Source organism: Narcine bancroftii, chromosome 8, assembly GCF_036971445.1.
Source record: "Narcine bancroftii isolate sNarBan1 chromosome 8, sNarBan1.hap1, whole genome shotgun sequence".
NCBI classification, from domain to species: domain Eukaryota; kingdom Metazoa; phylum Chordata; class Chondrichthyes; order Torpediniformes; family Narcinidae; genus Narcine; species Narcine bancroftii.
This window is the reverse complement of record NC_091476.1, coordinates 83,048,099-83,063,004: the sequence shown is the minus strand read 5'-3', so window position 1 is coordinate 83,063,004 and position 14,906 is coordinate 83,048,099. Positions and strand designations below refer to the sequence as shown.

General features: G+C 39.9%; 1 protein-coding gene across 10 annotated transcripts in view; it reads right to left on the bottom strand.

Moving 5' to 3' along the window:
• Positions 1 to 14,906, bottom strand: part of prdm10 (PR domain containing 10) — a 385,295-nt gene that overhangs the window by 238,635 nt on the left and 131,754 nt on the right. For 9 of the 10 annotated variants that reach the window (XM_069894370.1, XM_069894369.1, XM_069894366.1 and 6 more), the window contains 2 exons: positions 13,480 to 13,721; positions 2,356 to 2,565 (listed from right to left, as the gene is read on the bottom strand). In XM_069894370.1, the coding sequence (XP_069750471.1) occupies positions 2,356 to 2,565; positions 13,480 to 13,721 (452 nt within the window). The remainder of the gene's footprint in view (positions 1 to 2,355; positions 2,566 to 13,479; positions 13,722 to 14,906) is intronic. The other variant, XM_069894373.1, reaches the window with a different exon arrangement.

Here is a 14,906-nt window from a genome sequence, read left to right as displayed (position 1 = left end):
GGCCTTGGAGTGTATTGAAAACAGAGAGACTAAGGGTACAAGTAAATAGTTCATTGAATGCAGCAATTCAGGTGAAAAAGGTAGTGAAGGGGACATTTTGCACATTTTCCTTCATTGAGCGGGGATAGAGTACAAACGTTGAAACCTCATGATCCACCTGTAGACACACAGAGTACTGTGCGCAGTTCTGGTTGCCCAGCAAAAGAAAGGACATCAATAATTTGGAAGGGATTCACCAGGATGTTGCTGCTGTTGGAGTGATTGAGTTCTAGGGAGGGGTTGGATAGGTGGGGTCTTTATTCCCTCGAGCATTTGCAGCAAAGGAATAATCTTAGCAAGGTTTATAAAATCACGATGAACATGGATAAAGTGAATGCTCACACTCTCTGACCTGCTCTGAATCAATAAACCAATTTGCTTGTTCTACTAAAATGGATAACTTCACACTTGCCTACTTTATATTTTATTGTTTTTCCATTCATTCAACGTTTCCATAAATACTCTGTGAACCGTCTTTTTCACAACTTTTGTTCATTGAAACAGTCCCTGCAGCCCCTGCATATCAATGTGGACCATCAAGTGCCTTTCTACACTAATCCCAATGACCAGAACATGGTCCACAGTCGACTCTGCCATGGCAGTTCAAGGACGCACAGCCAGATGCTTCATCAATGACGTGAGATTAACTTTATCCACCACCTTCGCAATCAATGAGCCTTCTCAAGATTTCAATTCTCAGGTTTCCTCTTATAACTCACCTTTAGCATTCATCCTTTGGTTTTAAACATTTCATCATTTTATCATCAATAGATTTAGCTCCAATACATCCAGTCGCTTCATCTCAGTCACTAATATTAATTGCAAAAGGTTCAGATTGCAGCACTGATTGCTGTGGCATTACTATTGATTATGGAAAATATCCTGACCCTAATTTCTGATCCTGTATGCTTACTCCCACATAATTATCCTGCCTGGAGACTTTTTTTTTTACATTGCACCTTATTGAAGGCTTTTGACCGATTTAAACTTTAGGCCCTTTCAGGTGGACCCTCCACCTCTGCCTCGACATAGCCCGCCAGCCACCCCTGTCCCGGTGGCCCCCGCCAACCTCCCCTCCCAGTGGGGCAGGGGGCTGTCAGGTAGCAGGGCGGGTGGCTGTCAGGCAGTTGGGTTGCCAGCTGATGGAGTCATCAGCCCACCTCCAGGCAATCGCTTACAGAGGGTGCATGTTCAGGTGCATCGACTGAGCTCCGCTGATTATCCCTCCCGGAGGAGGGTTGGTGTCAGCGCCTTGGAGGTGCTTCTGCCACATTCAGATGAGTATGCCTTCAGCCGCAAGGGGGGAGATTATGCAGCTTTACACTGGGGTCAGGCCACTTGAAAGGGCCTTTTATTGAAGAACTGAAGCAGGTTGTCATTGAACAACGGAGACTTAAACTCAGCACAGGTCTCAATCTCCATCACATCAGATGAATATGCCATCATCTACACCAACTTGAGTTGTCTCCCTTTTCTCTCCACTGTCGTTGTAAACCTTCAACTATCTCTGCTTTATTTCTCACACCTATACTCCATTCTTCTCCTACCACAGAGGAGGTTGACAGAATTCCAATTGTCCTTATTTTCCATCTCACTATCTTCTTAATGCAAGACATCATCCATAAATAACAGTTGTCATAAATAATAGCAAGCACCGTTGTCTCACAGATCAAGCAACCAAGGTGCAAACCTGGCCTTGGGAGCTGACTGCTTTGAAATTCAATGCTGTCCGTGATCACATGAATTCCCTCCGGTGCAGCAGTTCATTCCTACATCCCAAAATTAATTGGCAACTGTAAATTTATCATTAAAATAGCTATGTGACAACAGAATTAAAGGGGAGTTGATTTTGGATCCAGCACCAATCCCTGAGGCACACCATTTAGCTTCAGGCCTCCAGTCAGAGAGGCAATCATCTACAATCACTCTCTGGCCTGCTCCTGCAAAGCCAATGTCTAATGCAATTTTCCATCTCATCCTAGATGCCATACAAATCTATCTTCTTGACCAATCTCCCATACAGGGCCTATAAATGCCAGTTAACTTTGCTTTTAATCCTGTCAAGAACATGCAAACTCTGTACTCTCAAATTTTCTTCTTTGAAGGCTTCCCCCTTCCAAGCCAGAGAACAACCAGTGCCCACTCCATACTTGCCAGATCCCTTCTGATACAATTAAAGTTGATACAAACTTTAATTGTTTCTTTCTCCAAAATACCATCTGGCCTGTTCAGTATTTCCAGCATCTCTCTTGAACTGAACGAAGGGAATAATTTGGACAGACAGCCCTTTGCATCAGTGGCAAGCGATCATGTTACCTTGAGTTCCTGCTTTGGCTCAATATGTTTGATGGTGGTAAAGTAGAGGTTCTTGCCGTACTGGTACACCACCAGATTCTGTTCCAAATGATTCTGAGCTTGACGTACAAACATCATCCAGTTGCACAAGTTCTCATCAGACAGATCAAACCATAAATCCCCAGATTTCTCTCCCTCTTTCAAATCCTCTCTTCCCACTCCCATCGCAACCTGTCAGAAGAATAAAATGCATCATTACATCAACTATGCTACAACAATGTGCTTCATTCAATTAATGCTTTGAGTAATTATGCTTCAGAGATTCTCCTGCACGTCCACTGACAAATGACCAGTTCATCTATCATACACATCTTTGATTGCTCTGTAAAGGCAAGGCTTTCCAAAAGTTTTTCCAATTTCCCATATGGAAAAACACCTCAGGTTTTTAATAAAGGGATCATTGTTTTTTTAAATATTTTATTTAAATTTTTTCAATACATGCAGTAATCAAGAATTTAGATAATAATACTACATGTTCCAAAAAAACACACTAAAAATTACAAATAGGATGGTATTTAACCCTCCAAATCCCACACATTCAAAGTAACCAATATGAAAATTACAATATAGTTATAAAATAAGAGAAAAAAACTTTCAAGATTGCACAGAGGGATGTCGCCTAACACACGTTTAGAGAATTCGTTAATACAATTCAGAGAAGATTCTTGCAGATCCAGAGACATAGAAAGGACAATTTTACAAACTTAAACCTAATATTTGGGTCCACAGGCAGAAAATTTGCAGAAACATAGCATATTTATTTTTCAAACTATGTGTATTTTTTTTTCCAAAGGAATACAACTTTGAATTTCTGCATTCTATTTTGCCGTACCCAAATATATTTCCAACTAACTGCAATACATTTCCTCACCACCACTAATGCAACTTTAACAAATTCCAATTGATATATTGACAGTTTTAATTTAGGCCTTGCTCCTTCAATATTTCCTGATAGAAATACAACATTTATAACTGGTTCCAAAAAATTTCATAAATCCACCCAAAAAGGTCTTACCTTAGGATAAAACCAAGTTGAATGCAAAAAAAAGTTTTTACATCTTCAACACACCTAAAACATTGATCCGATAAATCTGATTTCAATCTATTCATTTTCTGTGGTGTAAGATATAACTGATATAAAAAAATTATACTGAACTAATCTATATCTTACATTGATAATATTAGTCATACAATCCCTGCATCTTTGTTCATCAATTACAATGTTTAAATCTAGTTCCCACCTCCATCATTCATTTATGAACTCCACTTAGGAGTTCCTAATTGTAATAAAGAGTATATCATTGAAGTACATTTCTTAACAATTCCTCTCCTAATAGAAGTTCTACCTCATGGCAACAACATGGTAGTTCCTAACTTACCCTTCAAATATGCTCTTAATTGAAAATAGCAAAAAGTATTTTGAGTTATTCGATATTTATTTCTAAATTGCTCAAATGACATAATTAACCATATAACCATATAACCATTTACGGAGCGGAAACATGCCATGTTGGCCCCTTTCATTCAGTCTTCAATATTTATAATTACCTTATGAAACCAAATATTCAAAAAAATTGATTTTCTTTTGAAAAAGATATGAGAATTTTGAATCAAAGGCATTTTGGGCACTATACGTCCTCTCAATTTCATCCTTTATTAATCCAAATATTAATTCAATGCTTCAACAATGGTGTTTCTTTATCACCAGCCATCAGTCTTGCATCCTATTTATATTCAAGTTCTTTTGCTTTTCTCTCTCCTACTTTATTCAATTTTATTTTAATCCCTGCCGGTTTTTCAAGAAATCTCATTTATGCTGCTGGGAAATCCTCCCAATTCATATTTCCATGTTAACTTCTCCATAGAAACTCTTGACTTTCCAGAGGAATTTCCTTACATATTTATTCAATTCTTGAAAAAAACATTGAGGTATTTAAAACAGGTAATGTTTGAAAAAGATATTGTAATCTTGGGAATACATTAATCATAATACAATTAACACTTCCCACTAAAGTTATAGGTAAGTTAATACTTTTTAAAAATCCTCCTCAATCTTTTTAAGTAGTGAAAAATATTTCATTTTATATACATTTTTTTCAAATTATTATCTTTGCAAATGCCTATATATACAATACCCTCTTTTGGTTATTTAAACTGGGTATCTCTTTGGCATTGAGTATAATCACTTTTCACTAATGGCATAACAGCATAATTTCACTTTTATCCCAATTTATTTTATAACCTGAAACTGTTCCATATTCGTAAAGATATCTCAGGCTCAGTCAAGTATATTAAGACATCATCTAAAAATAAACTAATTTTATGCTTTTTTTGATCTACCCTAAATCCCTTAATTTCCAAATCACTCCAAATTGCATCAGTAAGTGGTTCTATAACTAAAATAAACAAAGCTGGGGACAAGGGACATCCTTGTCTACTTGACCCCGCCAACTGAAACAGTGCAGATATTTGTCCATTAGTCACTACTTTAACTTTAGGACTTTTATACAATGCCCTGATCCAGTTTACAAAAGTCAATCCAACACCTTAAACAAAAAGTCCTATTCCAGGCTAGATGCTTTTTCTGCATAGAGCCACTGCAACACTCAAATCTACTCTTTTTTGCGATTGGTGAATTATACTAAATAATCTATCTACATTTTTAGATGACTGATTCTTTTTTTAAAAAACCGGTTTGATCCATAATAATTAATTTAGGCAATAGTTAAGTTGTTCTGTTTTCCAAGATTTTTGCAGCAATTTTATAATCCACATTTAATAATGAAAAGGTCTATAGGTGAAGGCTTTAAAGGGTCTCTTTCCTTTTCAGGAATCACTGTAATTATTGCCATTGAAAATGAATCTGGGGGAGTATGGGTTTCCAATGCTTGATCTAGTACTTTCATAAAAATAGAAATTAATAAATCTTTAAGTTCTTTATAAAAATTAGATGGGAATCCATCTTCTCCTGGAGACTTAATACATTGTAATGAGCTCATAGCTTCCCTTGCCTCTACCTGTTTGCTCTTCCAAACTTAATCTAGGCAAAATTATCTGAAATAAATATCTATTTTATTTTCATTTTTTCGAGTTATATGATTTTGAATAAAAATTCTTAAATGATTCATTTATTTCTTGAGGCTTATAAGTAACAACAGTAGTTACCTTTTTAATTGCATTAATTGTTCTTCAGACCTCTTCCACTTTTAATTGCCAAGTCCTTTGTGATCTTGCACCTAATTCATAATATCCTTTTGTTCACGTAATAGCTTTCTGTTCTGTCAGTTTACAATGTGCTATGTTGAAGTTCTTTTTATTAATTGCCTATGCTTATCTTCACAACCCCATTTTTATTAAGATCCTCTTCCAAAACTGTTATTTCTTTCTAATTGATCAATCTCTCTCATATACTTCTTTTTAATTTTAGAAGTAAAGCTTATAATTTGGCCTCTTAAATATGCTTTCAAAGCATCCCATAAAATTAATTTATCATGTACCGAGTTAAAATTTGTATCACAAAATGTCTGAATTTGCATTCTAACAAACTCACAAAAATCTTTTCTTTTCAATAATAAAGGATTCAATCTCCATCTATAAATCATTTTCTCCTTATCAGGCATTTCCGTCGTTATTAATAAAGGCAAATGATCAGATAAAATCCTATAATCAGCTTCAAGAAACCTAGCTTGCATTTGTGCTGAGATTTTTAAAACTCAATTCTAGAATAAGAATCATACCTACTCAAATAAAATGAATAATCTTTCTCTCTAGGATGAATACTCCTCCAAACATGTATTAAATTCAAATCCCATTAAAACCAATATATCTTTGCTGCTTTTGTTCTCATCAATACTTGAGTAGATCTATCTAACAATGGATCTCAACAAATATTAAAATCTCCTATTAAAATATTATCATGTGCCTCTGTTAAATTAAGAATGTTTCATCAATAAATTTCTCATCATCCATATTTGGTGCGTACAAATTTTAAAAAGACCACAATTCAGAGTATATTTGACAATGTACCATTACATATCTCTCTACTGGGTCCGTTACAAAATTTTGAATTTTAATTGCAAGTTTATTTTTTTATCAAAATTGCAACATCTCTTACCTTAGAATAAAACGAGGAAGACACTACATATACAACCCAATCCCTTTTTAATTTCAAGTGTTCTTTTTCAGTCAAATGAGTTTCTTGAAGAAAAGCTACATTAAATCCCATTTTCTAATTATATGTTATCACTCTCTTCCTTTTACAGTTCCATTTAACCCATTAACATTAAAATTTACAAACTTCATTACCTTATTCATTTTGATAGAATATAATCAATTCCCTTCTGTTACCTCCCCCTGCAAGTTTCCTCCTAATTTCATTGTTTAATATCCTATGTGTCAGTACACATTTCCTCCAGCAATCCAAATAGAAGAAAAAAGAAATACATTCAAAAATAATTTAGTCCCACACTTATAACTATATTTAAGTAAAAGAAAACCCTCCCCATAAGTGTTTAAATGTACACTACCTTCCTCCACTTTACTGGTTGTGCCCAAGGTCACAAAAACACACATAATCCCACAGCGATCAGGACCTCCCTCTTCCCAACTCCCCTGGCACATTTAATACAAAAACTTTAATTATTTAGTTGTCCACAACTAAAATAACTTCCTGGAAATCAAAAAGGAAAAATTTCTTTCATCTTACAAACTTCCCCTTTTCCAAAAATTATGAAACAGGAAAAAAATAAATAGTTTATGCCATCAGAGATGCAGTATCTTCTTGGGACCTGCCGTCTAGGGAGATCCCCGACAAATTCTTCTGCTTGAGCCAAGTTGGAAAAGAGTCTATTCTGGTCTCCACGTATAAAAATCTTCAAAGTTGCAGGGTAAAGAAGAACAAATTTATAACCATTACCAAAAGATCTTTGTTGGTTGGGTTGAATTCTTTTCTTCTCTTCAGTAGAACTTCACTCAGGTCAGGATAGAATAAAATTCTATTCCCATCCCAATGAAGTGGGCCTTGCCCCTTTAACAGCAAGACTTAAAACCTTCTCTCTGACTTGATAATGTAAAAATTTAATTAATATAGATGGTGATCTCAGATTTGGAGGGTATAATTGTTGAGGGGTTCCCACGATGTTGCACAAAGATCCTTTTCCAAATAGGGTAATTAAAATAATGTAAAAACAATTACAGTAAATTCCAGCATGCCAAGAGTCAGTGCATATTGGGACACAAAAACCACAGAATACTCATGTGATGCTCATGACCTTGTTATCAACTGTATCCAATATCCAGCAATCACCAGTTTGCTAATCATAATTTTGTATTCAAGAATTGCCACTTTTTGCACGGTCATTATGTGTCTGCAAAAGTGAGGTAGGATCACAGGCATGGATGGTCCACGCCCAATCTCCTGATTCCTTTCCACAACTCAAGTAAAACGCTGGAAATGATCTTCCATTATCCTTTTCAACAGAAGCAGCTTTTTCCATTTTAGAACAACAAGCACATCACAGTACATGCATTACAGACTGTGACAGTGGTCATAGATTGTTCCCCAGATTTCCTCAAGTGGCACAGTTAGTGAGCGGTTAGCACAATACTATTTCAGTGGCAACACCTGGGATTGAATCTGGCACTGTCTTAATAAGTTTGTACATTCTCCAGGTGTCTGCATGGTTTCCGCCCATGCGCCAAGATGTACAGATTTGGTAGTTAATTCGTCACATGGATGTATTTGGGCAGTGTAGGCTTGTGGGCTGATGGGTCTGTAACTGTGCTGTTTCCTCCCATGTCCCAAGATAGAAATATAGAAAATAGGTGTAGGAGTCGGCCATTTGGCCCTTCAAGCCTACACCGCCACTCATTTTGATCATGGCTGATCATCCACTCAGTACCCTGTTCCAGCTCTCTCTCCATACCCCCTGATCCCCCTAGTCACAAGTACTAAATCTAACTCTCTCTTAAATATAGCTATGCAACTGGCCTCAATCACTTCCTGTGGCAGAGAATTCCATAAATTCAACACCCTCTGAGTGAAAAAAATTCTTCCTCATCTTAGTCCTAAAGGACTTCCCCTTTATCCTTAAACTGTGACCCCCTGGTTCTAGGCTTGCTCAACATTGGGAACAATCTTCCTGCATCTAGCCCGTGAAATCCCTTAAGAATTTTGAAATTTTCTATTGAATCTCCTCTTAATCATCTAAACTCCAGCGAGTACAAGCCCAGTCGTTCTAGCCTTTCTTCATATGCAAGTCCCACCATCCCTGGTATCAATCTGGTCAACCTTTTCTGCACTCCCTCCATGGCAATGATATCCTTCCTCAGATAAGGAGACCAAAACTGAACACAATACTCCAGGTGAGGTCTCAACAAGGCCCTATACAACTGCATCAATACCTCTGTGCTCCTGAACTCAAATCCTCTTGATATGAACGCCAACATACCATTTGCCTTTTTTACTGCTTGCTGCACCTGCCTGCCCACTTTTAATGACTGATGCACAGCGACACCCAGGTCTCTTTGCATCTCCCCTTTTCCTAATTGGATACCATTAAGATAGTACTCAGCCCTCCCATTCTTTCCTGCAAAGTGGATAACCACATACTTATCACATTATATTGCATCTGCCATGCATTTGCCCACTCACCCAACCTGTCCAAGTCACCCTGCACACTCTACACAGCTCACAATGACACCCAGCTTCGTGTCGTCCGCAAACTTGGAAGTGTTATTTTCTATTTCCTCATCTAAATCATTAATATATATCGTAAATAACTGGGGTCCTAGCACTGAGCCTTGTGGTACCTCACTAGTAACTGACTGCCATTCCGAAAAGTACCTGTTTATTCCTACTTTTTGCTTCCAATCTGCCAACCAATTCTCTAGCCACCTCAATACCATATCCCCTATACCATGTGCCTTAAGTTTGTATAGTAATCTCCTGTGTGGGACCTTATCAAAAGCCTTCTGAAAATCCAGGTAAACCACATCTACTGGTTCTCCCCTATCCACTCTACTAGTTACATCCTCAAAAAATTCAATAAGATTTGTCAGACACGATTTTCCCTTCATAAAACCACGCTGGCTCTGACCAAGGAATTCACCAATCACATCTTTAATAACTGACTCTAACATTTTCCCCACTACCAATATCAAGCTAACTGGTCTATAATTCCCTGATTTCTCTTTCCCTCCCTTTTTAAAAAGTGGAGTTACATTAGCCACCCTCCAGTCCTCAGGAACTACTCCAGAATCTAAAGAGTTTTGAAAAATTATCAACAATGCACCCACTATTTCATGGGCTACTTCCTTTAGCACTCTGTGATGCAGACCATCTGGCCCTGGGGACTTGTCTGCCTTTAATCCCTTCAATTTATCCAACACAACCTCATAACTTACACTTATTTTCCCCAGTCCTTCTGTCACATTACCCTATGGTCCCCTATTATTTCCTAAAGAGTATTCATATTTTCCCTAGTGAAGACTGAACTAAAGTAGTTATTTAATTGGTCTGCCATGTCATTGTTCCCCATGACCAATTCACCTGTTTCTGACTGCAAGGGACCCACATTTCTCTTTACTAGTTTCTTTTTCTTTACATATCTATAAAAACTTTTGCAGTCATTTTTTATGTTCCCTTCCAACTTTCTCACATAATCTCTTTGTCTTCCTCTGTGGAACTCTGAATTTCTCCCAATCCTCTGGTATTCTGTCTTTCCTGGCTAGTCTATATGCTTCCTCTTTACACTTGATACTCTCCCTGATTTCCCTTGTTATTCAAGGATGTACTACCCTCCTTGAGTTATTCTTTTTCCAAACCGGGATGAACAAATGCTGTATTTCATCCAGGTGATCCTTAAATGCTTGCCATTGCCTTTCTACAGTTAATCCTTCAAGTAACATTTGCCAATCTAACTTAATCAATTCGCGTCTCATACCCTCAAAGTCACCCTTCTTTAATGTCAAAACTTGAGTTACAGAATTAACCCTGTCACTTTCCAACCTAATGTAAAATTCCACCATATTGTGGTCACTCTTGCCCAAAGGGCTTCGCACAACAAGATTGTTAACTAACCCTTCCTCATTACTCAGAACCCAGTCTAGAATGGCCTGTTCCTTCGTTGGTTCTTCAACATACTGGGTTAGAAAATTATCCCGTATACCTTCTAAGAAATCGTCCTCATCAGTACCCTTACCAATTTGATTCATCCAGTCTATATGGAGATTAAAGTCACCCATTATAACTGCCTTGCTTTTGTTGCACGCATTTCTAATTTCCTGTATAATACCATCCCCAACTTCTCTACTACTGTTAGGTGATCTATATATGTAGAGCTCGTCGAAAGAACCAAAGACTTGTTGATCCAAACCAAGGCTTTTATTAGCAAAAGACCGGAGCTCTTCACAGGTGGCCGACCAGTCCGGAATGATCCGACCTGGCTAGGGACACAACCCTTTAAGGCCCAGACAATAGGTGTGGCTTAGCTCTCAGCCAATCGCTGTAAGCACAGTCTAGATACAGTAACTATATACACTATGTACATTGGTGATAGATCTGTACTATCACAATATACAACTCCCACTAACGTCTTCTGCCCCCTTGCATTTTACAGCTCTACCCACATTGATTCCACATCATTCAAGCTAACATCCTTCCTTTCTATTGCTTTTAACTCCTCTCTAACCAACAATGCTACCCCACTCCTTTTCCTTTCTGTCTGTCCCTCCTGAATATTGAAAATCCATGAATGTTAAGCTTGAAGCCATGTCTCTGTGATCCCAACTATATCATACTCATTTACAGCTATCTGCACATTCAAATCATCCACCTTATTACGAATACTCCTTGCATTAAGACACAAGGCCTTCAAGCTTGTTTTTACCAGAGCCTTAACCCTATCGCCATTATGCTGTAAAGTGGCCCTTTTACATTTTTGCCCTGAGGTTACCTGCCTGCCTCGTTTGCTTTTCACCCTCCTATCTCCGACTTCTTCCTTCATGCTAAACCCCTCCGACTCTCTACTCCTGATCCCATCCCCCTGCCACATTAGTTTAAACCTTCCCCCACAGCACTACCAAACACTCTCCCGAGAGCATTGATCCCAGCCCTGCCCAGATGGAGACTGTCCTGTTTGAACTGATCCCATCTGCCCCAGAACCGATTCCAATGGCCCAAGAATCTGAACCCTTCCCCCCTACACCACTGTTCAAGCCACATATTCATTCTATCTATCCTGCCATTTCTACTCTGACTAGCTTGTGGCACTGGCAATATTACCCTAGAGGTCCTACTCCTTAACTTCCTTCCAAGCTCCCTGAATTCTGCTTGTAGGACCTCATCCCGCTTTTTTCCAATGTCGTTGGTACCAACGTGGACCACGACAGTTGGTTGTTCACCCTCCTCATCCAGATTGCCCTGCAGCCGCTCCGTGATATCCCTGACCCTTGCACCCGGGAGGCAACACACCAACCGGGAGTCCCATTTACGGCCACAGAAGCTCCTGTCTATTCCCCTTACAACTGAATCCCCTATGACTATTGACCTACCACTCTTTTTTCTGGCCCTCTTGCACAGCAGAGCCACTCACAGTGGCCTGACCCTGCCTACTGCTGCCTTCTCCTGATGGGCCATCTCCCCCAACAACATCCAAAGTGGAATATCTATTTTTCAGGGAGATCACCACAGGAGACTCCTGCACTACCTTCCTGTTCTTACTCTTACCCTTGGTCACCCAGACCCTATCTCCCTCAACTCTATGAAGCTGTGGTGTGACCAACTCGCTAAAGGTGTTATCCACCAAATCCTCAGCATCCCGGATGTTCCAGAGCGAGTCCATGCGCAGCTCCAGTGCCGTCATGCGGTCAATCAGGAGCTGCAGCTGAACACACTTCCTGCACACGTAGTTCCCAGGGACACTGTCAGTCACCCTGAGTTCCCACAAGAGGAGCATGGCACGGGACTGAGGTCACCCATGTCTAAAATTTCTGCCTACAATTGAGTTAAATGAAAAAAGAAAAAAAGAGACTTACCCCTTTACCTGTGCCTTAGCCTCTCTGCGCCTAAGTCTCTCGAGCCAAAGTCTCAAGTCTCCACTCCTTCACTGCCCCAGTCACTCACTGAGCCGCTCCTCGCTGGCCGTTCCCTCACCTTTCACTCCTTTTATTTTATTGGCCCTCAGGCAATTTACTTACTGCTCTAGCAGTCTCTCCTCACCCCTCCTCCAAAGGTCGCCTTGGGAAACACCGACTCTGTTGCCCTCCAAGCAGCAGCAGCCCGATCCAACTAGGCACGCGATGCTAAACCAAGAATTTAAATACTTACTGCTCTAGCAGTCTCTCCTCGCCCCTCCTCCAACGGTCGCCTTGTTGCCCTCCGAGCAACAGCAGCCCGATGTACAGATTTGGTAGTTAATTGGTCTCATGGATGTATTTGGGCAGTGTAGGCTTGTGGGCCAGTTACTGTGCTGTTTCCTCCCATGTCCCAAGATGTACAGATTTGGTAGTTAATTGGTCACATGGATGTATTTGAGCAGTGTATGCTTGTGGGCTGATGGGCCTGTTACTGTGCTGTTTCTAAATTAAATTCAATTTCAAATCAAGGACAGAATGAGTTATTTCTGACCAGCAGCGAAGTGAAAAGCGGTGCTAAAGTTCAACTTTTTTTCAGATTGTTACTGCCACATAATTTGACACTCAAAAAAATCTCCACAAAACCACTAAAGGAAAGTGGAAAACATCGCTCTTAAGGATCACAGTTACACTCAAATTTAGTGTTGAGTCACTTGTGGGGAGGTGTACTCAGAATGCCAAAATGCAAAATACATTGGGGTATGTTTTCTGTCATTTCAGGTGGTTTTTGCAAATGTTCAAACTTCTATTACCAAAAGCCCTCATTGTGTTCTGCATCAAACCTATTCAGCAAGGAATATGAAATTGTGTTACCTTCAGGATTTGAAGGTTACAGATCAATTTTATGTTTAGTAATTTATTCGAATTGTGGTCAGCAAATTTCAAAACTTAAAGTCCAATACAGCAATGGAAAACATAAAATGTATGTTCTAATCAAGTTAAAAGACCTACCTTTAAATGAATGTAATCATCAGAGAGTTCAGATTGCCTAATTAATGGACCCTCCACAGGACCAAATTGTGTGCGTTTTGGAATGCGCCTCTTGGAGAAAATTCCACCAGCAAATCGATTGATGTACAGAATGAGTGGCAGGCTAGCCCTAGCCCTGCTCAAGACAGGCTGATTGGGAATACAGTGCAGTGCACCATGCTTAGAACATGCACCCGGATGGGCAGCATTGCAATCCTCACACCCTGCAGTAAAGCACAGAAGAAAATCACAGGCTTCGAAAAGATACAAATGGAAGTGAAGCTGGTGGTCTGACAGTGGTCCTGCCATCTAATAAAACAGCATCCAGCAAGGAACTGTATCACCCCCGAGCATCAACTCATTGGGAAGTGAATTTCTACTGCTACGGTTTAGGACAGCAACAGTAGTGCAGCTGGTAGTGTCACAGCCCCATCGAACCTTCCCCTAACTTCACCATCCCCTCTTGGAGACTGAATGCTCTGTCCTTATTAGAGGGCTCATCCCCCTACGCCCACACCTTAACAGGTTCTGCACGCACCATGATGCTGAACTCTTCCATCGGCTCTGACTCCATGCTCACTTCCACAACCACGATTCTCCAGCCCCCACTTCAGATCCCTTCACCCGCTTTGAAATGTCTTCTGCCTGCTCTGGACTATTATATTTCCAACTGCTGCCATGACATCAACTAAATCGACTTCACTACTCCCCTCACTCATTCCAATCTCACCCCCTCAGAACACCTGGCCCTCCACTCTCTCCACACTAATCTGAACCTCATCTTCAATATCGCACTCAAGGATGGTGCTGTTGTGGTCTGGTGCACTGACCTTATCTGGCCAAAGCCAGATGTCAACTCTCAGATACATTCTCTTATTTACTCCTCCAACAGGATCTCACCAGAACTCATCAAACCACTTGATTCATACACCATCTTCTGGTAACGTCCCTGGCACAGCCTCCAAACTTATTGTTTTCCAACCCTGTACCACCCATTTCTATCACTACTCAAGATCCACAACCGAATTGTCCAGGCAGACCCATCATGTCCTAATGCACTTGCCCCACCGAACTGGTCTCTGCATATCTTGACTGTTTTGTCCCCCCCCAGCCCAGTCTCTCCCCACTTACATCTGGGATACTTCACATGCCCACCATCACTTCAACAACTTTCAGTTCCCTGAACTCGATTATCTCATGTTGACTATGGATATCCATTCCCTATACACCTCCATTCCAAACAAAGCCCTTTGTTTCTTTGTGGAGAAGAGAACCAACCAGTCCCTCTCCACCACCACACTCCTCCAGCTGGCAGAACTTGTCATCACCCTCAATTAATTTCTCCTTTGGCTCATCCCACATTCTCCAGATTAAAGGTTTAGCTATGGGTGCCCGCAAGGGTCGCAACT